This window comes from Sus scrofa, chromosome 8, assembly GCF_054392235.1.
Source record: "Sus scrofa isolate SSC_HxYL_T2T_F1_AM1 chromosome 8, Sscrofa_HxYL_maternal_Yorkshire_Landrace_v2.0, whole genome shotgun sequence".
Classification (NCBI taxonomy): domain Eukaryota; kingdom Metazoa; phylum Chordata; class Mammalia; order Artiodactyla; family Suidae; genus Sus; species Sus scrofa.
The window spans coordinates 91,819,695-91,847,453 of NC_139390.1; the positions used below are offsets into that span (position 1 = coordinate 91,819,695).

General features: G+C 36.1%; 1 protein-coding gene across 12 annotated transcripts in view; it reads left to right on the forward strand.

The window, feature by feature from the left end:
- The window catches only part of INPP4B (inositol polyphosphate-4-phosphatase type II B), a 696,813-nt gene that overhangs the window by 551,961 nt on the left and 117,093 nt on the right, over nt 1–27,759 (forward strand). For all 12 annotated transcript variants that reach the window (XR_014812874.1, XM_003129178.7, XM_084972777.1 and 9 more), the window contains 2 exons: nt 15,833–16,010; nt 27,010–27,213. Coding sequence is in view for 11 of the 12 variants with exons in the window: in XM_003129178.7 (XP_003129226.4) it covers nt 15,833–16,010; nt 27,010–27,213 (382 nt within the window). In the remaining variant the exon portion in view is untranslated. The remainder of the gene's footprint in view (nt 1–15,832; nt 16,011–27,009; nt 27,214–27,759) is intronic.

The following is a 27,759-nucleotide window of genomic DNA, read 5'->3' on the forward strand; positions in this document are numbered from 1 at the left end:
TGCAACAAGGAGTGGATGTCAGAGTGCCACCTAGGGGCTCAGAGGGGAGGGACATCTCCTATTTGGTTTATAGAGGTTGAAGGTGGTTCATGACAGACCCCATGGGGAAAGGGATGCTATCCCTTTGCTGAAATGAGAATAGGAGTGAAACATAGTTTTCTGCCTATGGCTTTACTGGGGAGGGAGGTTTCCCCATCGACCCCCTGATGCATCATCCTTTGAGTGGAGGGACACCTCTGTTTCTGTGATATTCATCACCAGAACCGGCAGGTATGGTTAAAAGTTTTCTGTTCCGTTGGATGACCATTTTACTAGCCTTTTGATTTTTCTTGAGTGCCATCTTCTTTGGCATTTTGCTGCATTGAAGGTTTCCCTGAACACAAGTTGTGATATATAGGAAGCAGGGAAAAAAACAAAACAAAACAACAACAAAACATGGACTTCATTGTGATGTCATTTTCAAGTCCTAAGGCTTCTAGCCGATCTGCCTTCCTTTCTCTACCCCTTAGAATCTTCTGATAAAAGATTTATGTGTTTTGTCCAGAGTGGTTGTGCATGCGTGTGTCATTAGTAGGAAAAGTAAAATAGATTGTTTTTATTCCAACTTTGGATGGGTAGTCTCTGTCTTGAGAATTCACAATTTGTTTTTCTCAGTCACTTATTGAAGTACCTAACACGATTAGAAAACTAAAAACTGTCCACAGGGTTCACAGACTCTACTTGAGCATACAGTGCATTGGTATGTGAAACATGGAACCTAGCCCTATAATTTCATAAAATAGCATTAAACACTCCTGGCAAAGACGAGTGTTAGGTTAAATGTTTAGACCCTAATTAATATTTCTTGAGTTTTACATATCTTCATAAAATCTGAATTATTCAGTTTTTCACTCCTCACTGGGATGTTTATGTACATATAAACACACACACGTACACACACACACGTACACACTCGCGGCTCTAGAATCAAATTTAAAATAAAAAAGTATATCCAATGCTTGTAAGCGTTGATTTGCCTTAGAATTTTTCATGTATGTTGAAGATTCCATTGCTTTATTGATAACTTTCTTAATGAAATACAACCTGTTAAAGTTAAAACAATACCTTTGCGTCACTCTTAAAGGTACTCTCTGTAGGATATGGGACAAATATGGCTTATGGAGACAATACACACATGAGCATATTATCAGCTTGTCTATCAACCTGAGCCTCAAGACTAAAGTCATAGCACACTAATCAAGTTATTTTCTGCAGGCTTTTTTCAGTGACAAAGATTGCACTTGTCAGTCAAAAGCAGTAATAGAGAAGTAAATGTGGCTCTATGAAATGACTTCTCATTTACATTTGGAAAGACAGAGAATCACATTACGTGAAGGAAGTTTTCTTTGCCTCTTTTTTTCTTTTGATACCCCCCCGCCCTCCCTCAAAAAAGACAGCCAAGTCTTTCAGATCAGTTTTTAGAACTACCACAGCCATTGTTACTACTCTCTGTCTTTGATTTTCTCAGCTAGGCCAATGAAATTCTGTCATCTGGGAACAGATGTAATTTATGTGTCTGTTCTTGAGTGATCTATTTTTTGATGAATACATTGACCACATAATGAAAAGCTTTTTAACATAAGAAAGGCTTGCTTATAGTATTCATATAATGTAATTCAGATCACATAAAAAAGTATTTTAAAGACTACAAGATAATTAATTACGAAGATTGATTTTTTTTTTTTTAAAGCGCAAATGTCTCAGCTCATTACTCTTTGTTCAGAAACTTTCAAAAAGTTCATGCTCATTCAGTGGAGGCTCAAATCCTCCATGACTTCACCCCACTGATTTTCTCCCTTCATTACCTCCGTCTTATGTAGTCGTTTCTTAATGCTGTGCAAAGTGTTTCCTTAGTGGATTTTACTTTTCCACCTCTTCCCCTTTCCTTACTCTGTTCTCTTTCACAAGAAATTCTTCTATTTTTATCTCCCCAGTATTTTCCATTTCTTTCTATCAAAACCATACACATAATCCTACTGAAAATTCTGCACATGATCCATCCTAAGATTCTGCCTTCCCCATTATGTCTTCCTGATGCCTCAAGTTGATTCGACTCTTTATCCTAAAATTTTATTCCTACTCACCTTACAGGTTTACTAGGTCACAGTTATGGTGTACTAGGTTTATTCCAGGCTGATATTTCTGTAACAGTTTGAGTAATAGACGACGTTTTCTTGAATTTTTGGATTTTCTGGGGTGTTCCACAGAGTACATCGTATACAAGTGTTCCGTAGATCAAATTCAGCAGGCACTGGAATTCGTAAGCGTCAAATGTAATCTCTGACCTAAAGTGCTGAAAACATCAGTGGGAGATAAAGTTTCACAAATAATCATAATGCAATAAGATCAATATTATATAAAGCAGAGGTGCTCAACCTTGTCTGCACATTAGAATCACCTTTGGAGCTTTAACATTTTTTCTTTATACCAGGATATCACTCAGACGTATTAAGTGAGAGACCTGGGAATGGAGCCCAGGCATTGGTAGGTTTTGAAAACCTCCCAGTGAAGCTAGTGTATGGCTAGGATTGAGACCTGCTGATATAGATGTAAGTGAGTAGTGATGGGAAAAGACAGGTGAAGGGTGTGGAGAACAGAAATAGGGATGGTGGCACAGATGAGTTAGACTTCAAAATATATAGAACATCCATTAGTAGTTATTAGGAGGAAAGAAAATCTGTGTAAAGGAATATCTGTTACAATGAAGAAGAAAAACCTTACTTTTCTAGCTTCCTGGGAATTTTTCTTTGAAGAATCCCAAACTCATTAAATAGTTGCAAAATGGGAATTCCTGTCGTGGCTTAGTGGTTAACAAATCCGACTAGGAACCATGAAGTTGCGGGTTCGATCCCCGGCCTCGCTCAATGGGTTGAGGATCCCACGTTGCTGTGGCTGTGGCGTAGGTGGGAAGCTACAGCTCTGATTATACCTCTAGCCTGGGAACCTCCATATGCTGCGAGTGTGACCCTAGAAAAGACCCCCCCCCAAAAAAAATAGTTGCAAAATGGGACCAAAGATGAGAATAAAGCTGTTAAGAATTTTGATTTGGGAAAACTTGGGCCTGAATAATGTGAATGAACAAAACCAAGCATATTATCGGGCTTTTCAAGCTTTAAATATCGACTTTGCTAGGAGAGCCAAAAACCCTAATTACTCACATATATGATTTAAAAAAAACCCAAATCAGGATGTTTGTAACCCATGTATTCGCGTGCTCATCAAATACGTACATGTTCCTGGAGTCAGTGCTCTTTGAAACCTTGTGGATTCCTCCCTCAAATTAGGAATCGGTTCTTTACTGCCAGTAATATTTAAAAGAAAGTGAAAAACCACCATGACAACACATATTTTGCCTGCTTTGATCATTTCCAACTTCCACAGGAACCTCAGATTGAGCGAGAACTTTCACTCAGCAGGAACATGAGACCTTTTAAAAGCACTGCCATTTCATTAAGATAATAAGGCATCTCATGAAAACCAAGGACCTTTCTCAAGAAGAAGCCAAGCCAATGAGGCACAGTGTTCACTCTTGGAGAATATAAATTCTCTATGATCTTCGTATTCATTAGGAATGGGGTCAGAGCTAACTCCACACAAGAGATCCTAATGTCCAGTGCCTGCCTTGAGTATCTGTCATGATTTTTCCTCCACTTCCCCATCCCTAGACTCTACTCCAAGGCCCATAATCAACACTGACTACCCCACAGTTTCAAATGGAAGAGAGAAAATGTATCATTTGGAAAAGTCAATAGGAAGCAAACTAAAACTTTATTGATAGAAAGCTGTAAGCGGCCCTTGAGGCTGTGACAGCTTGAGCCTGTACTAGAGTTGGGGGGAAATTTTCCAAAGGAAAATAAAACAAGAATACAAAGAGGTCAGCAAACCAGTCTTACTTTTTATGAGAGCAGTGGTTCTACAATCACAATGATTATACAATTTCTAAGAAAAAATTTCCTTACTATTGTAAGGAGAAATATGAGTAGATGTATTCCTATTCTCTGTTATAAATAGGAGGTTTCTTGGGTAAAATGAGAAATACCATCAGGGAAGGAAGTTTTCTGTAGCCTAAAGTGTGGCAGGGCTCCAATGAACCAGAAGTGAGAGAACTGGATGCAAAATCATACCACTACTTTTGAAATACATTCATCAGATAGAATCCCTAACCATTGCTTAATGGGGGAGGGGTTAAAGCATAAATTAACATTTTCCTTTAGTGCTATGAAGCTGAGATGTCTAAGCAAAACTGTCAGAGTTTTCCAACTCTATCCATTTGGTATTTCCTCCAGTCACATATGAGTAGACTAGACAGTAGTGACAACGATGTTTGTTTCAAATCTTTCACTTCCATGCTTAAGAGAAAGATTCTTGTTTCTTTTTATGAAAGGGAATGAGGGATTCAGACATATTCTTTGAAACCTTATTGTGACATCTGTGATTTGAGAGCCAGTGTTTTTTTCTCCTTTTTGGAGCTTCTTCTCTGTCTCTACCTTGACCTCTGGATTTTGCTCAGAAATTTATCTTGTCACTCACTAGCAGAACAGCTTAGAGTCTCAGACCATAACTACATAAATCTATGTACTATGTCTTATGTCTTTAAAATATTTTTGATTTATTTTAGTGATATATATATATTTAATAATATTTGCTATTGATAATTTTCCAACTTAGCAAATATCTTTATTGGCAAATATAGAAAAGTCAAATGAAGGAGATTAAAATCACCCATAATTTCTCTCCTCAACAAGATAGTTCCTGGGGGCATATTGGTAAAGTCTCTTCCAGTTTATTTTTCCACATAATCTATGTCTTCATTTTTTCCCTGTATTAAACTAAAATTTTAAAGTAGCTTAAAATGACTAATTCTCAAAGTACATAAGTTGCACACTATTCATTTAAAAATACTTATGTGTGTTTGGGTTTTGGAAGTCATGCACAGTACACCTAAGCTAGTTTATTTAAAGATATCTGTTTTACAGGTTACAGCTAAAACTCATCTCCTGTTCACTTTCAAATATTGTTTGTTCAGTTTTGGAAAGAAACATTTTATAGCACCAAAAAATATTTTTTAAAGCAAAATGAAATCAAACAGACCCTATGGAAATAAGAATAAGTGTAAAGAAAAGCCCTATCTATTCCTTTTTTTTCTTTTGAACAGTGTCCCATAGTTGACAAAATGTCATTTTCAAGAAGATAACAATTTAATTTTTGTGTTGATTATAACTTGATTCCTCAGTGGTAAATATTTCCTTCTTCCAGTGAGTCAGTTTCTCCTCAGCCACTTAGCTTTCAACTCAGTTGAGCAAATACAAGCTAGATCTGCCAAAACTGTGTACCAGGCTTTTCTCATCCATGTCCATTTTCCTATATGCAGCCTCCCGTGTGTAATAACAAATCTTCAGAGTTCCTGTTGTGGCTCAGTGGTTAACAAATCTGACTAGGAACCATGAGGTTGCAGGCTCGATCCCTGGCCTTGCTCAGTGGGTTAAGGATCTGTCATTGTCTTAGCTGTGGTGTAGGTCACAGATGCAGCTCCGATCTGGCATTGCTATGGCAGTGGTGTAGGCCAGCGGCTACAGCTTCAATTAGACCCCTAACCTGGAAACCTCCACATACCGTGGGTGCGGCCCTAGAGAAGACAAAAAAAACTAGCAAACAAACAAAAAAACAAATCTTCAAGAGTAGATGGGTTTTATTTTTAGCTCTTACACACCTATACCTTTGAGTCAGGAGAGGATAAAATATTTGAATTCAGCAGTCCTGCTGAGGTTTGGGCATACTGTACAAACTAAATCATGACATTTGCAAAGCATTGAACTGAATGCAATACAAGAGAATGAAAGGATTTCTGCTAAGTTGCATATGATCCTAAGTGAATTTGGAATGCAGTTTTTCTTCTTCATTCTCCTTTTAACTACACACAAAAAAAATAATATTTGCTTGTAGCACATACATTCAAAGAATAAAGAAGCACATAAAGTGAAAAGTCTGTCTTTTCCATTTTCTTTCCCCAGAGTCAATCTATCTCAATAGCTTAATGTGTTTTCCTGGTGGTATTTCTTCTAAGTATCCAACTATTTGAATTTTCAGTGATCATGACTCATTCCACAAACTCAGGTCATGAGATTGTAATGTTTTTGACTTTCCCATTACTCAGTGTAAATTTTCTTCCCTCCATTCTAAAGTGTGATCTAAAGCTTAGACAAGAAGCACTGTATCTAGTGCAACAGTTCAAACTTCTTAAAAATTAAATCTTTCCTTCAAAGAAAATGACTTTAATTGTAAACACAAAGATGTTTGCTAAATGATCCTAGCACTGTCATTGATAACAAATTTGGTAAAGAGAGTAGTGTCTGAAATGATAAAACACATCATCTTAACTGTGATGTCCAAAAATCACTGAGTTTCAGTTTCCTTACTGCATTATGGATGTGGCCGATTTCTATTGAAATTACTAGGTGGTTGGAAAGAATGGTTACAGTGTTGAGATTTGGAGGAAAGACATAATAAGTTATGTTGTCACTTTCTCAGGAAAACAATTTAGATAATTTGACTTTACAATTAAATGTTTTAATTTCACACAGTTATTTAAGATATGACTCCTGGTTTTATCTCAGAAGAAATATTAATCAATAGAAATATTAGGAATATTAGGACTTAAATGATCAAACATGAAATCTGTTAAACAAATTACAGAAAGAAATTTTTTTCTGCTTACTTAAACAGCGAAATATGAATAGTAAATATGGCTTGAGAACTTATTTTCTGTAAATCAGGAGTTGCATTTCTTCTTCACCATAAACTAAAAAAATATTTGAAACCATGACACAGTTATGTCATCTTGACTAGTATGCATTTAATCTTAGGAATAACTTGTGTACTTGATTAAATGCTGAGTAGTTTCCAGCATGTTATTTAAATCTCTGTTAGCTTAGATACTTACTATCCATCACTCTAAAGGGAATAAATAGTAGAAAAGAAAGTCATTTACAAATAAATTGCCAGAAAATTTTGAAATACTATATTTTTCAGAGCTTTAGAAACTAACTCTAGAATATCTCATTCTTTGCAAGATTATAATGAAAGTACTAACTTAAGAAAAAATGTATACGTGGTATCAATGTCATGGGAAAAATCACACAATTTGCTTGTGTGACATGAAAAGAATAGTGTCATTCCAAATTCTTTATAAGATGGGATCTTGGCATTCCCGTCGTGGCTCAGTGGAAACAAATCTGGCTAGCATCCATGAGAATGCAGGTTTGATCCCTGGCCTCACTCAGTGGGTTAAGGATCCGGTGTTATCATGAGCTGTGGTGTAGGTCACAGATGTGACTCAGATCTGGCATTGCTGTGGCTGTAGTGTAGGTCAGTGGCTATAGCTCTGATTCGACCCCCAGCCTGGGAACCTCCGTATGCTGCAGGTGCGGCCCTAAAAAACACAAAAATAAATAAATATATATATAAATAAATAAATAAATAAATAAGATGGAACTTTGCCTGAACTATTCCAGTGCCCTCTTCCCTGTCAAGAGGCTTGTGTGAATAAATAGTTATTGCAATGATTCTGTCAGAGAAGGATGGCTTGGCTTAGCGTGATTTAAGCACAAAGGGAAAGAGGAGGATCTGCTACAGAGATATTTTAAAGGACTTGGCAATTGTTTGGATTCTGTGTATGTGTTTGGAGTGGGAGGTGAAAATCCAGAGGTGCCAAGGAAGACCCCTGGGCTTTTGTGCAGCACACCTGAGGGGGTGGACCTCCTCACTGCGTAGGCTAAGGGGACAGGACTTTGTCTGGAGATTAACATGGTCAGATTTACATTTTGAGTTGCTATGTAGAGAGACCTAAGAAGAGAAGAGCAAACAATTAGACTCTTTTAATAGTGCTGGTGAGGAGAAATGGGTGAGTATGGAGCTGAGAAAATTTAAGGATACTTTTACAGGACTTAAAATCCAACTGGATGAGGAATCGAGGAAGTCTGGGCAGGGCTGCAGGACTCTTAGATTTTTGGTTAACATAACCGGCTGAAGGACAAGGGCAATATGAGAAGGATGACAGGAAATACACCATTTGTTTACATTGCTTCCTTAATAAAATAATTGTCTGTATTCAATATGAAAGGAAGATTGGGTTTTCATTAAAGAATCTTTTAGATCTTAAGAACTCACAAGGAGGGTCAGAGATCACAAATTCCTCTATTTATCTTATCAGTGGGCATATTGAGTTTCAGAGACCGAATCGCCTATATAGCTAATGACAGAGCTGGAAAATCAGACTTCTTTGGCCACTCCCAAGTTCTTCTACATTCATCCTCACTCAGCAGATTTTCAACACAAAATGCATATGCTCTCAATAAATGAATGATGTTAATTTATGGATGACCTTTCTAGGAATTGATTTTGCTACCTACTAGATAGAAATTAAAAAACTAAACAAAATAAAAAATTGGTCCCTTCAGCTCTTTCTGGGCCTTTATGAGAATATAATTTTCAAATTAAATTATCTGCACTATATAAAAGAACACATGAATTGATGTGGCGATTTGTACTCAGATCAGTTACTATTTTAATCTGCTACTGTATAGTCGTCAGTGAAAATATTTCTGAAACACTATCCTTATTGGTGTGTTATCTACAGCCCTCCTGAATAGACCTCAGGAAAACCACTTATTTAGAAATGTAAGTTTAATAAAAATAATAAAGGAAAAAAGTAAATATATCAGATGTGCATAGATTTTATTCGTAACAATAAAATATTAGAAACATCTAGAATGAACGAATAAGCAAGCTGTTCTGCATCACTAAACCAGAACACTCTGTAGTCATTTCAGTTAGTTTGTGGATTATGAGGTATCTAGAGATGTATATAAAATATACTTGCAAGAAAACATGAAATTTTGTATACACAGAAGACATGTACCCGTGAATGTTTAGGAAAGGATAATAAGTTTACTTAGAGTAGTAGAGATACAGGCAGACAGAGTCCTATTTCCTTTAGTATAGCTTGGGTTTCTCTCTTTTTTATTTAGTTGTAGAGTAAGAGACATGTCTTTGTAAAACCCTTTGCCCCTCCTACTTCCAACAAATATGGAGAACTTGGTGTCATGAGAAAAAGTTCTCCAACAACAAAATACTCAAAAACTCGGGTGCGATGTGACATCCTTTTACATCGCTCTTAAATGACAGTCAGACGTCTTGGGAACGTCAAGAGCTATAGTACTGAGCGGTTAAGTAAACAAGCCCTGAAACCTGGGTGAAGTTTGCACACACTGAGAATGTAGAGCCTTAGGTTTGCAAGGTCTTGTGGGAAGCAGTTATTGATCTCCCCTTTCTTCATCTCTGCTACCAGCCTGGCTGTGGCATTTAGAAGAGAGGCATCATCACATTCGTCCACTGATTATCTTCCTGGCTACTCCTTCTGGCCCTTTGCTTTTCTCAGTGCACTGACTAAATAGCAGTCATTAAATATTTGTTGAAAGCAATTTATGGTGAGATAATTTTCAGTTTCTTTCTTATGTCTAGTTTGTGTTATAAAATAGAATCATACATATTCTCTAGTGAGCTTTGTTTTAATTAGATGGTAACATCTTACATTATATTTTATTTTAGTATTTTTATGTTCTCCCTACCATTATGTTACCAAATATAAGGTGTTTCCTAGGTTAGTTATGGTTTTATAATTTTTTCCAAATTTGACCTGGATCAGTACCATATTCATCAAGTAGTAAAACACAATTAAGAATTCAAACTGTATAATAATTAAGACCTGCATTTGAACCCTGGCTCTACCATCTATAGCAGTTGTGTTTTCTAGGCAAAATTACTTACCTAACCAAAGCATCAATTTCTAAATTTATATAATGGAATAATATCTGTTCCTCCGAGAGTTGTTTTCACAATTAAGTAAAATTATCCCTTCAAAGAAATAAGCATAATTCTAGGCCCATAATATAGATCCAATAATTATTAGCTATGAAAATAAAAAGGAGAGAGACAGACATACATACTTGGATTATTAGTGTAAGTTCTGCAGTGTAAAATACTGGCTTTATTGGAGACACTCCATAAAAATGTCATCAGATTTAACAGGGAAAAAATGAAATGGGTCATAAATATACCTTCTGTTTTCCTGTATTCTTATCCCTGAATCATCATCACCAGCACTAAAATATCATATGCTGGGAACATTTGCTTCCGCCCACCCAGCTTTATTAAGATATCATTGTCAAATGATAATTTTATACATTCAAGGTGGACAACTGGATGTTCTGATATAGGTGTAATTGTAAAATAATCACCACAATCAAGCTAACTAGTTTATCCATCATCTAACTTAGTTACCATCTTGTTTTCTTTTCCTTTTTCTTTAATTTTTCTTATCTTCTTTTTCTTTCTTTTTTTTTTTTTGAGAACACTTAAAATCTACCCTCTTAGCAAATTTCAAGAATACGATATGACCCTAGAATACAATATAACTAGTTACATATATAGAATAAATATAACTAGTCATTGTATTTCAAGAATACGATATGACCCAAGAATACAATATAACTAGTCACAGACTAGTTAACTAGATCTCCAGAACATATATATCTTATGTACGTGAAACAATTTTGGGGGAATATCTTGACCAACATCTCTGCATTTCCCACTCCCCCAGCCCCTAGGAGCCACCATACTACTCTCTACTTATGTAGTATAATTTTCATACCATTCAATGGACCTATTTTAAGTGTATGGTTCAGTGATTTTTAGCAAATGCACAGAACGGTGTAATCCTCATCACAATCCCATTTTAGGACATTTCCATCACCCTAAAAAATATCCCTTAGCCTCCTTTGCAGTGGAGGAACATTTACCTTTGCAGTGTATTTGGGAGTGGTTTCTATTCTTGTACCTTATATTACTCCATACTTTTATTAGGCATATGAATAAATAAGGTCTAGGATCAAGTTGAGAGATTTTTCAGATTGGAGGGATGTGGGAGGACCTGGTTTGGGTGTTAGTCCATCACATCCTCACAGAGGAGTGAACACGAAAATACTAGAAGCCACGCTTGGCAGAAATAGATTTGATCAGTCTCTTGCAAGTTGGCAGAGGAAATCAGGGAAAGTAAAATCAGGGATAAATTGAAATAGGCCATGGAAGGAAGTGAAAACTCCTGTGCAAAAGAGGTCCTGATGGTCAAGAAATTGCAGATAACAGCTTTCAAACTGTAAAGTGGGAGAGTAGGAGCCAGTGTGATCAGAACTAATAGGCAAATTTCCCTTGAGGTCACACTGAGCTGAAATGAAACAAATTTTAGATATTTTTCCCCTTAATTAACATTACCTATCACAGTGCTAATAAACAACAGAGTCAAGCTTTGTTCAAAATGCTGATTCTACTATATGGGAAAAAAAGAGTGGATATGTTTATATGTATGACTGATTCACCTTGCTATCCACCTGAAACTGATGCAACATTGTAAGTCAACTATACTCTAATATAATTAAACTTTTTAAATACTGATTCTAAAATTTCCATGAAACCAATATTTTTTAACGACGTAACTTCAGAGATAAACAGCTATTTAAGTTTAGATCATGTTACTCAATTATATAAGTGAAATCCATAGGAGGTCAACAAAATGAATAGTGTTTTTCTTCAAATTCTTTTCTCTAAGCCACAGTTCTAGCAAAAAAGAAATAAAGAAAAAAGAAGAAAAAGAAAGGATGCATGGGGAAAAACAGAGATGTATGTTTTGTTTTGTTGAGTTTTTTTACTTTGTACAGTTTCATCAAGCACATTGTTAAACCCTGTGAAGCCAGAAGGGTATATTCAAGTGTACTAAGGTGTAAATTTTCATTTATTACCCACATAGGTGTCTTCTCAGTTAGAACTGAAAACATGTCTCTCCTTCCCTTTGGATTCAAGAAATCGTTTTTTTTCCAAGTAGTGCTTGAGTCGGGGGGAAAAAAAAGAAACAAGTGGAGGTAGTCCTTAGATTTTTCTCTGGAGGTTTGATTCTACCACAAAGGTGAAGGCACGGCCCTCCACAGCATTTTTTCCTAAACTCATCTACCCTAATCTGCCCATTCCTCTCCCCGCTCTATTTTCCTTCCTTTTTCACTCCTTGCCTACTCATCATTTCTCTTCTCTATTTTTCCATGACTTCAACTGTCAAAGTAGTAGCTTGGATGAATAAATGGGTTAAGGAGAGGAGGTAGCAGTGGCCTGGGGAAGGGAAGGCACAGATAAATGGCAGAGCAAGTCCCAGGCTTTGGGGTGTGGGCAGGGGGCTAAGGAAAAGCTGCTTTATTTCTTTCTCTTTGCCTACTTCCTGCCTCCATCAAACCTAAGCATAAGTCAAGGATTTCAGGTTCTCAGTAAAGACAGAGGTGGGAGCTCAGTTTGTAGGTTATTGCAATAATCCTGATGTTGAGAAATGGGGACGGCTTACATCAGTGGGATTGCAATGAGCGTAGAAATGCTTGGTTGGATTCCTCATAAGTTTGGAAGAAAAAGACAGAATTTCTGCAAAATTAGGCAGAAGTTAGGAGAAGCGGAGAAGAGACACTGATACTGTCAAATGAACTTGATGTGAATTGTGATGGGGAAGAGGGTGGAAGGGGCTGGGTGCTGAGAATAGGGCTCAGATCGGGAGCTCTGTTTGGGACATGATAAGCTGGAATGTCAAGAAGAGAGCCCCTGCTTTTAATGGGCTTCAGGGGAAAGTCTAGATGGGAGATGAATAAATTTGGAAATTACTAGCACAACTGAGATTTTTCAACCACAAGATGAAATAAGATTACTTAGGAAGGACAGGTAGATAAGAGAAAGGAAGTGTTCCAGGACTGAGGTCTGGAATGTGCCCAACACTGGAGGATGGGAAAATAAGGAGGAGCAGCAAAAAGCCACTGAGGTGGGATATACACGCAGGAATACACAACTACTGTTTTATTTGTATTTGGTTATCAACTAGAGCTTATGAATGTGAATATTAATTCACTGTGTGTTTTATCTTTCATTATATCTCAAAAATGACACCTCTGACAGCAGCATGCACGTGAACATATGAATATGGGTGTGTGTATTCTAATTAATTAGATATTAAATAATTTAAATAAATATATATTAAATTAATGTTTGTATACAAAATACACATATATATTTACTTTAATTCACTGTTTCCTCAACATAAAAATACTGTGACACTGGAGTTCTCGTCGTGACTCAGTGGTTAACTAATCCGACTAGGAACCATGAGGTTGCAGGTTCGATCCCTGGCCTCGCTCAGTGGGTTAAAGATCTGATGTTGCTGTGAGCTGTGGTGTAGGTTGCAGACACAGCTTGGATCCCATGTTGCTGGGGCTCTGGTGTAGGCCGGCGGCTACAGCTCTGGTTAGACCCTTAGCCTGGGAACCTCCATATGCTGCGGGTGCGGCCCTAGAAAAGGCAAAAAGACAAAAAAAAAAAATTATGTGACACTAATTTCAACTTTTATTACCCATGATTGGCTATATTATTTATATCCTATAAAATATTTTTTGTCCAAGCGAGTATTATTTCTTTTGGTTTTCTCTGATAGTTGATTCAAGTATTTAGATTCAGTTTAAATTACAGACCACTATAAAACGGAGTTTAACTATATTCTTTTTATCTCAATAATTAAATTATACTCATAACTTCTCTTTAAGAAGCTATAACTGTTAAAATATATGACATGTTTAAAGAGTAAGGCACTGAATAGGTAGATGAAATTTATGTATGCTTAAAATTATTTTGTGAGTGGTGATATATTTTTTTTCCAAACCATACTATTTCATCCTGGACACCAACATTGGCTTTTATAGTGGAAAATGAATCTTTCAGCCTCACTTAAGGTAAGATGCTCATCGTTAAAAGGCTTAACCAGAAAAACCAATGCCTGCTACATAATTCTGCTCAAATGGAAAGTGACTTAGGAACGGGGGCAGGAGTTATGATTATGTCCTGTGATGGTGATCAAAGAATGTATTGGAGGAGAAGAAGAGGGCAGGGAGTGTATTGGGAGGGAAAAGATGAAAGGATGCTGGAAAGAAAACGATTAGAAGAGGCAACACTCGTAATGAGAAGTGAACCGAAGCAATTAGTGCTGAGTATAAAACTGGAGGGCAAAAGTAGCCTTACAGAAGGTGTTATAAAAAGCAGAATGATTTAAGAATGAAAAACTTGGAATAAGAATAAGGGACTTTTATCAGAGTCATTGTGTCCTGTGATTGGTAGTGTAGAGCACAACTCACAGTCAGAACAAGGGCAACAGGTGTCTCTGAAAGTGATTAGCTATTCCCCTGCGTCAGGATTTCCTGAGATGCTTGTTACTAAGGCTACAGCCTTTGCAGCAGAATCTCTTGGTGTCACCAGGGCACCAGCAGTCTTCACTAAAAATGCCCAGGCCCTGACCTCATCCCCCAGTGAATCTTATGCCTATTAAAATTAAGCTCCACTGAACTAAGGTATAAAGATAGAAGATGTGAGAAATAAATCTTGGCCATGTATTTCCTCCAATGGGAATTTTGCAGAGTAAGGCATATGTAGCAAAAAATAATGGATGTAGATAGTGTTCAGGAATAAAGTAACACTGAACTGCCAGGGACACATGATATGAGTTAAGAAGGAGGCAGTGGTGACAGGAGTCAAAAAGAGCACATGGGAGTGAACATATGAGAGGCCAGGTGGGACACAATGCAGAAAGAGGACAGGTCTATGAACAGGTGGAGGGAGGATCACCTTGGCCTTGGGAACTCTAGCTTCCTCAGAGCTAAGCTGTCAGAGGCTTGTCAATCCCCAGAAGATGTTACGCCAGAAAGCAGAGTAAACCGACAGAAGAGCAGATCAGTGACGAGGACCTTGGAATAGCCCCCACAGACTGTCAAAATTGCTGGGTATTAAACATCAGTGCGACACATCAATCACATTATTTTTTATTTTTATTTTTTTAATAGAAACATAGTTGATTTACAACATTGAGTTAGTTTCTGGTGTACAACACAGCGAGTCAGTTACAATATTGAGTATAATTTCCTGAGCTCTACCGTAGGTCCTTGCCCTAATTATCATGGGGAAAAATATAGGTAATAATTATCAAATTCTCTCTCTCCTTTTTTGTTTCTTTTTTTTGGGCTCCACCCATGGCATGCAAAAGTTCCCAGGCCAGGGGTCAAAACACTGCAGAAGCAGTGACCTGAGCCACAGCAGTGACAATGCTGGATCCTAAACCTACTAAGGTACCAGGAACTCCAATAATTATTAAATTCTTGCCCTGTGTCAAGCACTGTTGTAGTTAAGCATTTCATGTGAATCTTACCCACTTCTTAGAGCTGTCTGGATGATTATTCCCACTTTCCTGATGAGGAAGCTCAAGGCTGCCCAACATCATCCAGCTAGTAAGCGGCAGAACCAGGGTCTATATTCATACTGGCCTAAATATAAAGCCTCATACTTCCCTCTCTGTACTATGAGACCTCAAGTTCATTAGTAATTAATATTAATACGAATTTGTTTTGAATACTGATACTCGACATACGTAATCATGAAGAATCTTCCTAGTGGTTGAACATGGATTGAATTTATTTCACCTACACTTACAAAAATATCTTGGTCATTTGACTTTAAAAAATTCTTAGGGTATCCTAAACATCTCTTAGAAGAGTTCTTATCTGCTCGATAGGAAGTAATACTATTTGGAGTTCTGTTTATCATTTGCCATCTGGTACTAAGGGCTGAAAATTCTTCCTGCTTGTTGTGTAACTTGCCTTTATCTTTGTTGTTACAGTACTGAATACCAGTTTATTTACTATTCACCTGAAAACACAGCCAAAGCAAAAGAAGTTCTCAGCAACATCAATCAACTACAACCTCTGATAGCAACCCATGCAGACCTACTGCTTAATTCTGCAAGCCAGCGTTCTCCAGACAGCTTGAAGAATTCTTTAAAGATGCTTTCAGAAAAAGTAAGATCCAAATCATCACTACAGTGGGGAAAATGAAATACCCCAATCCCCACTGCTGTTGCTTTCTGCATACATTGCCTTTCATAGCATCTGGAAATGTAAAATAGACTAGGTTAAAAAGTAAGCTTCAAAGTATTGCCACAGGATCAAAATGAATTGGCCTCATTCTCTTGTCAAATCTTACTGAGCATTATTTTTTTTTCCTAGTAGGAAATGAAACCTATTATTGGTTGGGGTATATTTTCTCTTTTCCTTGATATCTTTCATTTTCTTTGGTTCATGGTCATAAGTGGATGAAATTCGATTTTGAAAAGTACTTTATTTTCCTCTGGTGATCACCTAATTTTTATGCTATACCTATAAGGAGAAATGTCACTTCCCTTGAGAGCAGAACTCTGAGGTGGATCCTTATCAGGGACATGGGGTGATTCATCTGCTTCAGTTCGCAGTCTACTGTGTTATCTACTGGGGGAAGTTCCTAAGAATTTCCTAAAGAGTTAGTTATTGTTTGAAATGTCATAGAACCAGGTCTTAATTTTTCCAAAGATGACTTGCATTTGTGTGTGCAGAGAGGAGTGGTAGTCTCATATGGGGTAAATACTCAATATCAACTTCCATGACGAATTAAGACATCTGAATGATGTGGAGAGAACCAAGCTAGAAAAAGACAAATTGCAGCTTGATTAGAAATGCTAGATCGGATATCCTGGAGTTCACCACCAATATACTTATCTTAACCTCTGCATTCTGGGGACAGCTTACAATTTATTATGACTTCCAATAAATATGCCCTTGATGAAACTGACCAAGGAAAATTCTCATGGTATTATTTTAGAGTAGAATAACAGCATAGTTCTTTGTGTCCCTGAAGAACAGATTTGTAGAAACTGGAATACTATGTATGTATATATTTTTGAGATTCAGATATGTTCATTTATAATAATAATACCTTGAAAATATTTCACATTTTAGTTTAAAATCTTCATTATCATGTATTTTTCTCATGGAAGATAACCAATATCTGTTTTCAGAAACAAAAATTAGCAAATATGTATTGAGAAAAGTCAAGGGAATTGTGAAATAAATTAAAAAATGAAAAACCGAAAACCAAGATTTCCAGGTCGAATGCAGCCTTCCTTCTATGCCAGAACAAATGCCTCCATCGTGAAAAGGAAGAAAATTGAGCTGAATTTTACAACTACCTATATTGTTAAATTTTGCTAGCAACTTTAATGACATAGGCTATTTCATTTAACCTTCAAATTGTGGGTACATGTTAACTCCATTTCACAAAGGAAAAGATTGATGCTCAGAGAATTTTTTTTTTTTTAAAGGTGCAAAACCAGGCAGCTAGGCTCAAACCCAGGATTCTAACAAAACCAGGCATTACACCCAGGTCTGGTTGACTCTGGAATGGAGAAACCCTTTCTTGGTATCCTCTATGTAGTATTTGTATTTTGATGTTTCCTTTTTTAAATTAAGAAAAAAAAATGTTGTTAGACAAACTTCTCTACAATACTTAGGTTTTCTAACAGTCAGTGAATATGTCTAATAGTCAATGAATGGGTTATGGGTATGGAAAGGGAACAAAAAAAGAAGAGAATGCTGCATATGGTAAAATAATAGACTTTCTTTTGGGTTTATTTCTTTTTTGGATTTGTGAATGAGGTGAGGTTTTCCTGAGTTCACCTAAACAGAAGATGTTAGCCAATAGCACATCGCTGTGGTGATTACAGAGCTGCATTTATATACTTCCTGTACACTGGGCTGGGATTTGTCATTTCCTACACTATTTACAACTTGCTGCAGTGATTGGGGGAGGTGGGCAGGGCGTGTATTTTCTCCTCCTTTAATTCAGCATTGCTCCAACTTTTTCCCCTATTTTTTTTTTAACTGAATAGACAATCCTCATCTACTAATAAATCTGTCAGCGCTTGAAATCTGGATTTTTTTAAAGCTAAGTTTGCAAGCCATGCATTTCTTTAAGAATTCATGCCCAGTATTTCAAAGAATCTCAGTTAAAACAGAGTTTTGCATAGTGTATGGAGACAGTTAAGAGTTCGTGGTTTAAAATAAAGCAGGATTTATGAAACTAGCATAAAAGATAAATCATTTTAGTGGCATCTTAAATTTTAGTATGGTTTAATATTAGCAAGATTTAACTTCAAACATTTTGTTTTTAAGATCAGGGACTTCCACACTGTGGATTAGAGACTAAATCTTTTCTTTATTGAGAGTCCTTTTGCTTTATTTCATTGAAGCTGAGCTGGCATGTTTGGAAAATTAGCTCTTGAGCTGTTTCCTTAAGAATTCATCCATATAGTATATTCAGTACATTATAGGGGCATAACTGAAATTTCACAATAAAATTTTCTACAGAATTTTTATATCCTAATGTATACACACTCAACTAAGTTGTTCTAATTTTTTAAATTCTTAGTGTATCTTCTGATAACTGGATAACTGGATTTGTTTGCTGCATATTAGTTTGTGAAAATATTAAAGAAATTATTTGATGTTATGATGTAAGGTTCTAACAAAAGACAAGTTCTGACTTTACATGAATAATCTCAGCAAAGAAGACAAAGCATAAGCCAAATTTTTAACATGATATGAAAGGTTGGGAGTTCTCATCGTGGCTCAGTGGAAACAAATCTGACTAGGAACTGTGAGGTTGTGGGTTCGATCCCTGGCCTTACTCAGTGGGTTAAGGATCCGACACTGCTGTGAGCTGTGGTGTAGGTTGCAGATGTGGCTCAGATCTGGCGTTGCTGTGGCTGTGGTATAAGCCGGTGACTACAGCTTTGATTAGACCCCTACCCTGGGAATCTCCATATGCCGCAAGTGTGGCCCTAAAAAGCAAAAAAAAAAAAAAAAAAAACCAAAAAAACAGAAAGGTTAATAATAGAGTGGGATGAGGAGGATTTTCCTTTTCCCTAGACTAAAATTATACAATACTGTGGTTAAGAAAAAAAAGAAAGAGAGAGATGGGAGAGGGAGAAAAAAAAGTAATTAAAGAAATTCAATATGAAAAAAAAAAAAAATACAGACCTAAATGTGGGCATATAGCTCATAGCTCAGGTGTGTATGTGACATTAGCTTCAAATGACCACCATAAGCTCTATTCCATAGAGGCTGATAGACCTTGTTTAGAAAGTCATTGTTACCCTGCTCACCGCAAAGCAACATCAAGCACCTAATTATGTGTGGTATTGTACTCAATGCTGTATGACAAATACTACAGGGACGTGGTCCTTAACTTTTACAGTCCAAAAAATTTAAAGGATGGGGTATTTCACAGTGTGGCAATCATGAAACAGTAAACAACAAAAAAGATTTTATCACATGTATTAGAAGGACATTCACAGTATATTTTGAGAAAATCTCATACTTTTAATTCATACTATGTTTGCAACCTTAACGTGGTACATCAGAGCATTCTGTTGTATGCAAAGAAAGGAAAAAGCATTTCACTATAAAACTTGATTCAGGATTTTAATAAATATTCCATTTACTTTAAAAACAATGCCAGGAAGTCAGTATGCTAAGAAGTTGAGGATACACATAATATACAGAATATTGATTATGCTGAATACATAGGTACTGAGAAGGAATTTCTTATTGTTTATTCTCTTCAACCACTCCATCTCAGTCCCAAACTGAATAGGAGAACTCAGTAAATAGAGGATTTTTGTCTATTTTTTTATAGTTGGCGAAAGTATGCACACACACACATGCACACATGTGCATACATATATACTATATTCTAAAGGAATGTGAAAGTAACCAGTAGAAATGAAGATGAAGTTTCAGGACTAGAGCTTATATTTCTTCTTTTCATAGTCTCTCTCATATGGTAAATATTTCATTGGTGAAATAAGTGATAGTATATAAAAACAAAATTTATGTTTATGAGAATATTGAAAAATAGGCAAAATAAACATAAGAAATTAATATTAAGAATGATACAGGTACATGAAATATATGGATTAGAACCTCTCTTTCTGGTGTTGATATGGTAACATGTATCCTCTCACCTTGAACAACCAGATGACTGGAAAAAAATGTATAAAATAAGGGTTTTTAGGCATGGGAAGATAGGCAGCACAGGAAGATAACAAACTATGTCTTACTGATAATTTTATAATTGCCTAGTTTCTTCCTGCAGGCAGTCTCCAGGCTAAAGCACAAGGAGGAGGAAGCCAAACAGTAACTTCTCAAGCTGAGGAGATTGATATTGGAGTTCAGAAAAGCCATGATGGCTAAAATTTGTAAAAGAGAGTAGCAAAAAGGGAGCAGTATACAGAAAGCCTTGGAGATCTGTAAATGGGTGCTTTTAAATCTTTACCTGAGTACTGATTTGCATATGCATGCAAATAAACAATCAAACTCTGGGGAAATAAATACTAGAAATAAGCAGACAAAATAATTGTGGTCATACAGGACTGGGAATGCCTTATCTTCCTACCAGGAGAGTGAAAAGATTTTGTAACACATAGGGCATTGTGTAGGGCCCTCAGAAGGCTATGATCCTAGTAGTGAGATAAATTAGTCCTAGATTAAAGGCTGCTCTTGATCCATGCTAACAAGGCTTAAAAATAAGGTTGAAACAATCTTACTGAGTCCTTCTAGTGTGACATAACTTCATACCAAAACAAAATCCACTCTTATTTGAAAGAATACAATAAAATCTAGCAACCAAGCATGCAAAGTACAAAATACCTGGCATTCAATAAGCACACAAAGAATTAGGAACATATGATCCATGACCAAAAGAAAAATCAAGCAATAGAAACAGACCCAGAAATGACAGAGATAATGCAGTTAGTAGATAAGAACCTTAACATGAAAATTACAAATATGCTCATATATTTAGGAAAGCAAAGAAACCTATAAACAAGATGAGGAGAAAAGCGGAAAATTTTTAAAAAGAATCACATAGAACTCAAGGAAAAGTGAAATATAATTGCTTAAATATAAACATGCATTAGCAGATTGGTCATTTAGAAGAATAGATACTGAACTTGAGAAAGTAGTATTAGAAAACATTTAAATGAAGCAAAAAGATAAAAAGACTGAAAATGATAAAACATTTCATGAAAGACGTATATACAACAATACCAAGAAACCTAATATACTTGTAGAATCCTAGAATAAGAAAAGATGAAAGGAAAATATTTGCAGAATTGATAAACAAAAATTTTCAAAATTTGATCAATGAAACTACAGATCCAAGAAACAAAATACTCTAGCAGAATAAACATTAAAAAAATAAACACAGATAGACTATCATCAAATTACTGAGGAACAGAGATAAAGAGAAAATTATGAAACAACCAGAAAAAAAGAAAAAAAATATTATGTGAAGAGGAGTACAGATGAGAGTTATAAAAGACTTCTTATGGGACACTCTGCAAGCCAGAAAGTAATGGAGCAATATCTTCAAAATACTGGCATGCACAAAAAGATATACATACACAAAAAGATAAAATTCCATATCTAGAGAAGTCCCTGAAAAAAAAAAAGATCATTTTAGACAAATAAATACTGTAGATTTCATAGCAGACTTGCACCACAACATGTAGAAGGAACATGTAGAAGGAACCACAACATGTAGAAGGAACCACAACATGTAGAAGGAAATTTTGAATCTACATGAAAGAATAAAGAGTGCCAGAAATACTAAGTGTGTGGACAGAATTATAAAAATAAAATGCTTAACTTACTTAAACATATTTACTCTTTAAAAAAAAATGACACCAATTCATTTCATGGTTTGTAAAATGTTAGTGTAAGCATAGATATATAGATCAACGGAATAGAATAGAGAATCTAGAAATAGACCCATATGTGTGTGTTTAAATAACTTCAGACGAAAGTACAAAGGAAATTCATTGGAGAAAGGATTTTTTTAAACATATAATATAAAAACAATTTGGTATCCTTATACAAAGTAAACCTTTGTATTTACATCATATATACATAGAAATTAATTAATTAAAATAGATCACAGACCTTATTATACAAGCTTAAAAGAAAAGGCAAATAAATAAAAAATAAATTTCTAAAAGACAGCATGGCAGAGATTTTTGTCACCTTGGACTAGGCAAAGATTTCTTAGAGCACAAAAAGCATGAACCAAAAAAAAAAGAAAAAGAATAATAATATATAAGCCTTCTTCAAAATTAAAAACTTTCATTAAAGATTTCAGAAGACACTATCAAGAAAATGAAAAGGCAAGCCATAGACTTGGAAAAAATATTTATAAAATATGTATCTGACAAGGGACTTGTATGAGAATATATATTCTTATAACTTAATGACAGAACAATTCAAAATGAGCAAAATAATTGAAAAGATATTTTACCAAACAAGATAGATGGCAAATAAGCATGTGAAAAAATACTCATCATCATTTGTTATTAGGGAAAGGCACATTTAAACTAAAATGAGATCCCTAACCACCCACTAGAATACCTAAAGTCAAAAGAGCTGAGCACAGGAAGAGTTGGGGAGGAAATAGAATAAATGGAACTTCCATCTGTCAATGATGGGTACACAATTGTTTGCAAAGTTTGGAAAACAGTTCAACAGTGTCTCATAAAATTAAAAACTATGTGTATGATCTAGCCGTCTCATTCCTAGTTATTTACCTGAGAGAAGGTCTATCCTATATGTACAAAGAAGGTTGTTGAGGGAGAAGGCCTGGAGGCATGTTTTCTGAAGGTCATTCTCAGAGCAATAGAGAGGCTGAGCAAGGATAAAAGATTTGAATTATTGAGCATCATACAATATGAGTAATGCTTCTGGGTAGCTTGCTAAAATACAAACTCTGATTCAGTAGTTCTGAGCTGAAACTCTGATGTCAAAATTTTAAAATAAATCAGAGATTTTTTTCCTTTGGCCACACCTGCAGCATGTGGAATTTACCCGGGCCAGGGTTCAGACCCTCACCACAGCAGCAACCCAAGCTGCAGCAGTGACAGGCCAAGTCTTTAACCCACTGAGCCACAGAAGATCTCCCTGAAGTCAACATTTTAGCATCAGTCCATGGATAATATCCTGAAAAAAAGAGTTAAAGAAGAGTAAATCAACCAGTAAGGAAAGACACTACTAAAATATTAACATGAAACACAGAAAGGATATTAATTTGGATTAGCTGAGACAACATAAAGTAGGGGTCTATCTTTGAAATTATGAAACCATGTAACTAGTAGAAACTGATCATTAACCCAAAAAATAAGTATTACTGAAGATGATCTAGATGTCTGAACTCTGAGTTGCTGAATAGTAATGATACCACTCATATGGAAAGTAGGAAAGAACATATCTATTAAAAAAAACCCCACCTTGATATCAGGCTAGAACTTGTAAACTTGACTTGCTGACGGAAACACTTGACAATGCTGATTCAGGAGGTAGGCAGAATTGAAGACCTTGGCACAATAAAAAAAAAAAAAAAAAAAAAAAGAGAGAGAGATACTTGAAGTTATAGAAGAATGGGTTACATCACCAATGGGAAAAAATGCCCTTAAGAAAGTGGCTTAAGGTCCCATAGGGTCCACTTACCACATGTGGAGTGAGCAAGGGATTATGAGTCAACAAAGGAAACTGAAAAGGTCAGTCAAGAAAGAGAAGCATAAATAGAAGGGTACACTTTATAGTTTACTGTGAACTCCCATAAGGTTTCACTGATAGGCATTGTAATTTTGTACAAACTGTGGAAAAGCAGTTTTGTGATTTAGCCAAGGTCAGGTGGATAATTTTTATGAGCTGCCCGGATGTCAGGTAACTCTCCTGGCTGAAAGTTCAATATTCTTTTTCCTTCAGGGAATGTTAAACTCATACCAAAGTACTAAGGTCAAGCAGAACACTATTGCCCTATGAAATAATAAAGGCATATCAAATTTTAAAATAAGGAGAATTCCTTTTTGCCATATGCATGACCACTAAAATGATAATTACTTGTTTTTGGTATTTTGTATTGCGGATGGGATTAGGCCTGGCCTTGAATTTTTTCAGTGACTATAAGGAGATTCTAATTAGAATGAGACTTTGCTTAATTTGTTGAGTTCCCTAGTGTAAAAGCGTGGTTTTAAATGAACATATCCTAACTATTCCTCTGGCATTAATATTCAGGAAAACAGAAAATGTATCCCCAGGAGATGTAATTTTTAGTAGTTTTATACATGCAGATAATTCCGTGTGTTACTCTGTGGAATACTTGTATGAGCATATGAATTATAAAAATGGCAGAAAGGCAAGAAAACATTTCATCTTCTTTCTCTTTTTTAAATATAGAACAAAGAAAATAGAGCTGCCTTAGGTTCATAGTTTATGCTTTTTTACTATATTCTTATGCTCATATTTTAAATGAATTGTTTTGCCTTTAGACAGCCTTCCCTCTTTCATGTGTTGTAGCGGGAGCTAAGTAAGAAAAGGAAAAAGATTTTCAGAACTCTGAGACTATAGGCAGTTTACAGAGCCATGGTCACATCTTTCCCATGATTTAACTCCCCTAGCATTATCTCAGTTGCAAGAACAGCAATGTACAGATGTGTTGGGATTGAGTGTCTACATGAAGCTCTCCAAGCTGGCTTATTTTGATGGTAGAACATCTGGGTCTATATGAATCTACATTTACCAAGTAATACTAGTCAAGAAAATTTAAGATTTTTCCAGTCACATGGATATTGCCATGGAATATGATTCAATGCACAGCATCTTGGTGATCCAGAGAGTTTCCAAAGAGTCAGATCAATTTTTCAGTATAAACATGAAGTAGAAGATCAGCCTTTGTGGTGTTTAAGATTTTGTGTGTTACATTCAATTACTTCTCAAAAATTCTAGGTTGTGAAAGTGCAGGAATCTACTGTAATATCTCTCATGTGTTTGGTGCTAAATCAACCCAAATGAGATTTGAATAAATGAAGAGGAAACTCTGCGTGTGCATGCTATGGGAAGAAATGATGGTGATTACAGGAACCACAGGAAATTTCATTGGGTGTGAATAATATTCAGCTACATAGTAATTAGTGAGTGTTATGGAGACTGGGGCTATAGTAGCAGGAATTCAAAGAAGTCAAGCTGTTTGCTCTAAAAATAAATCAAAAGAATTTATTGGAACTATCCAGAGAGGAATAGTTAAGCTGAATGGATATAAATTCACATTTTTAATATTTAAATTCGCATTGATGAACACGTCCATGCTCTCTGGAAAATTATGTAAACAGCATGTTTCCCCATTTTTCTGTAACTATACTGACTTGTACTGTCTAGCCAACTTTTTCATTAGTTCTTTTAATGAAAAAGCTGCCTATTTATTTTCATTTTCTAATTTCTTATAAAAAGATTTCCATCTTTTTATTCTAATATGTCTAATGTATCCATTTTTTTTGCCATGTTTCTTATCTGCACACCATCAAAGTGCCTTCACTGTGACTAACAGATCGTCAGATTTAAAGAGAGTTTAAAGCATCCACTAAAATTTAGCAGTGAAGATAGTTACATCAGCCATTATGGGCACAGATAACTCTGAGAGCTGGTACATGTTCAAAGCACCTTGGGAGCTGAGGTTAGGGAATAAGGGGAAGAGGGACAGAAACATCCAATCTTGCTTGGTGGTCTTAGTAGGTGGTGTGCGTAAGGAACAAAACTGCAGAATTTGTTAGAAAACTTGGCCTCTGTTCCGTTTGTGTCTCCAACCAGCTCTCTAGGGCAGGTCACCATACATTTTCTTAGTCATTTTCTTTTTTAATCCGGTTAGTGAAGAGGCCCACACAAGGTCTCTTCTAGCTCTAGAACTTCACAACCTGTTGCAAAGATGTAACTATGCAAATATGACACAGTCTTACCAGGTGCTTGCTTTACATATGGTTTAACATTTTCCGTAGTTGCTGACACAGCAGGGAGATTTCAAGACAGTTGAGTAACCATTATTGGCCTTGGCACCGTTGACTGCATATTGAAAAGGCACCGAAAAATGATTCCCTTGAGTTACAGCAAGAGTGAAGACACGTTATATCCAAGAGTGTCTCAGTAAATGGTGTATTATTCAAAATAATGCTAAGGGCTTCTTCCCAACACATTACAAAGGATAAATATGTTAACAATATGGGTCAGTGCTTGAGTTACTTTTCTAGTCTTTGACTGAACAGGTTGTTAGGCTGCATGCATGTTAAGTGTACCATAATACATAAAATCAATTACTGCACCCTCCAGTATATAGCGGGCTGAAGCCATTAAACATTTCACTGGGAGATTGCAAAGTACAGCTGTAAAGTTCTTTATTGTTGGAAAGCTGTCATTGCAAGAGTACTTACTAGGTATTTACCACCAGCTTGTAAAATCTACCATGGCAAGTTTCACAGTAACCTCGTTAACATTGAACATTACTAAAACCACTTGGTGGAAGAGATGATTTAGAGGGTAATAATGGGGAATAAAAGCCAAATGTTTTCATGGGTAAGACTGCCTGTGTCATCTCTATTGGGGAAATCCGCCCATGATGCTAAAAAGAAAAGAAAAAAAAGGTCTCCTGCCTCTTTTTTTCTTAAGATATATTTTTCTTTTGCCTTTAACTTTGTTTAAAATACAAAATATACATAGTAGGATCACACATTTTCTTAAATTGTGTATTGGAATTACTTGAAAGGTGCAGCAGGTTGATGGTTTCAAATGATAATCCCCAGTAAAATATACATCTCCAAAGACAGGATTTGGAACTAAAAAAGTGGGATCTGAGAAGACAGATGGTGTGTGTGTGTCATGCATAGAGAACCTCAGTATTAAGTTTAGAATAGGAGGACTCAAGGCCTTGGCGCCAACCCAACACCAAATTGTTTTCCATTGATTGGTACAAGTCCTTTTCTCTCTGTTGCCTGCACTTTTTCCATCATCCGCACCACCCGAGTGCCAACAAATCTGCACTTGACCTTTGCATAGCTCCGTGCTAAGATGCCTACCATGGTGTTTCTAATCCTTGTCAATTTCTTTCCAGACAGAGCTTTTTGTCCATGCCTTCAAGGATCAGCTGGTCAGGAGCGCTCTTTTAGCCCTCTACACTGCCAGGCCGGGAGGTGTCCTTAAGAAGCCACCCTCTCCTAAGAACAGCACAGAGGAGAGCAGTTCCCAGGACCCACCTCCACCCATGAGGAGGCAGGACTCCATCCCACATCACTCAGACTATGATGAGGAAGAGTGGGTAAGTCTTTTTTTTTTTTTTTTTTTTTCTTAAGCATAGCTTGCCACCCAGTGTTTCATTCTGAGAAGCAAAGCAAAGAATGTTAAGAAATCTCTGCTTTTCATCAAAACATGTCAGTAAGCAGTTATAATACAGATTATGGGTAAAAAATAGGTCAGGTTTTTCCTCAGGGGCAAATTATAAAAAGAAGTTTTATTTGATGGAAAAATCTGTTTGCTATCAAATAGATTATATATATTACATATACATGATATATCTCCTATATACAAATAATGGCATCAAAGAATAGACATGTCCAGGAAGTGTCAAAGCAAGGATGCCACTGTTGCAAGATGCTGTAATACTTTTCCTTTTTGATTGCCAAGGTAATATCAACCATTAAAATTGTTTTTTTTTTAAAGAGTCAATAATTATCTATAATCCTCTGCTTAGATGCCACAGGTATTTTCATTGGTACAGACCAGTGTATTAGTTCTGGGCATACTTTAAAAAATGTTAAAGTTGAAATGGCCGTGGACAGAGATATCTCTTAAATCCCTCTTGTTT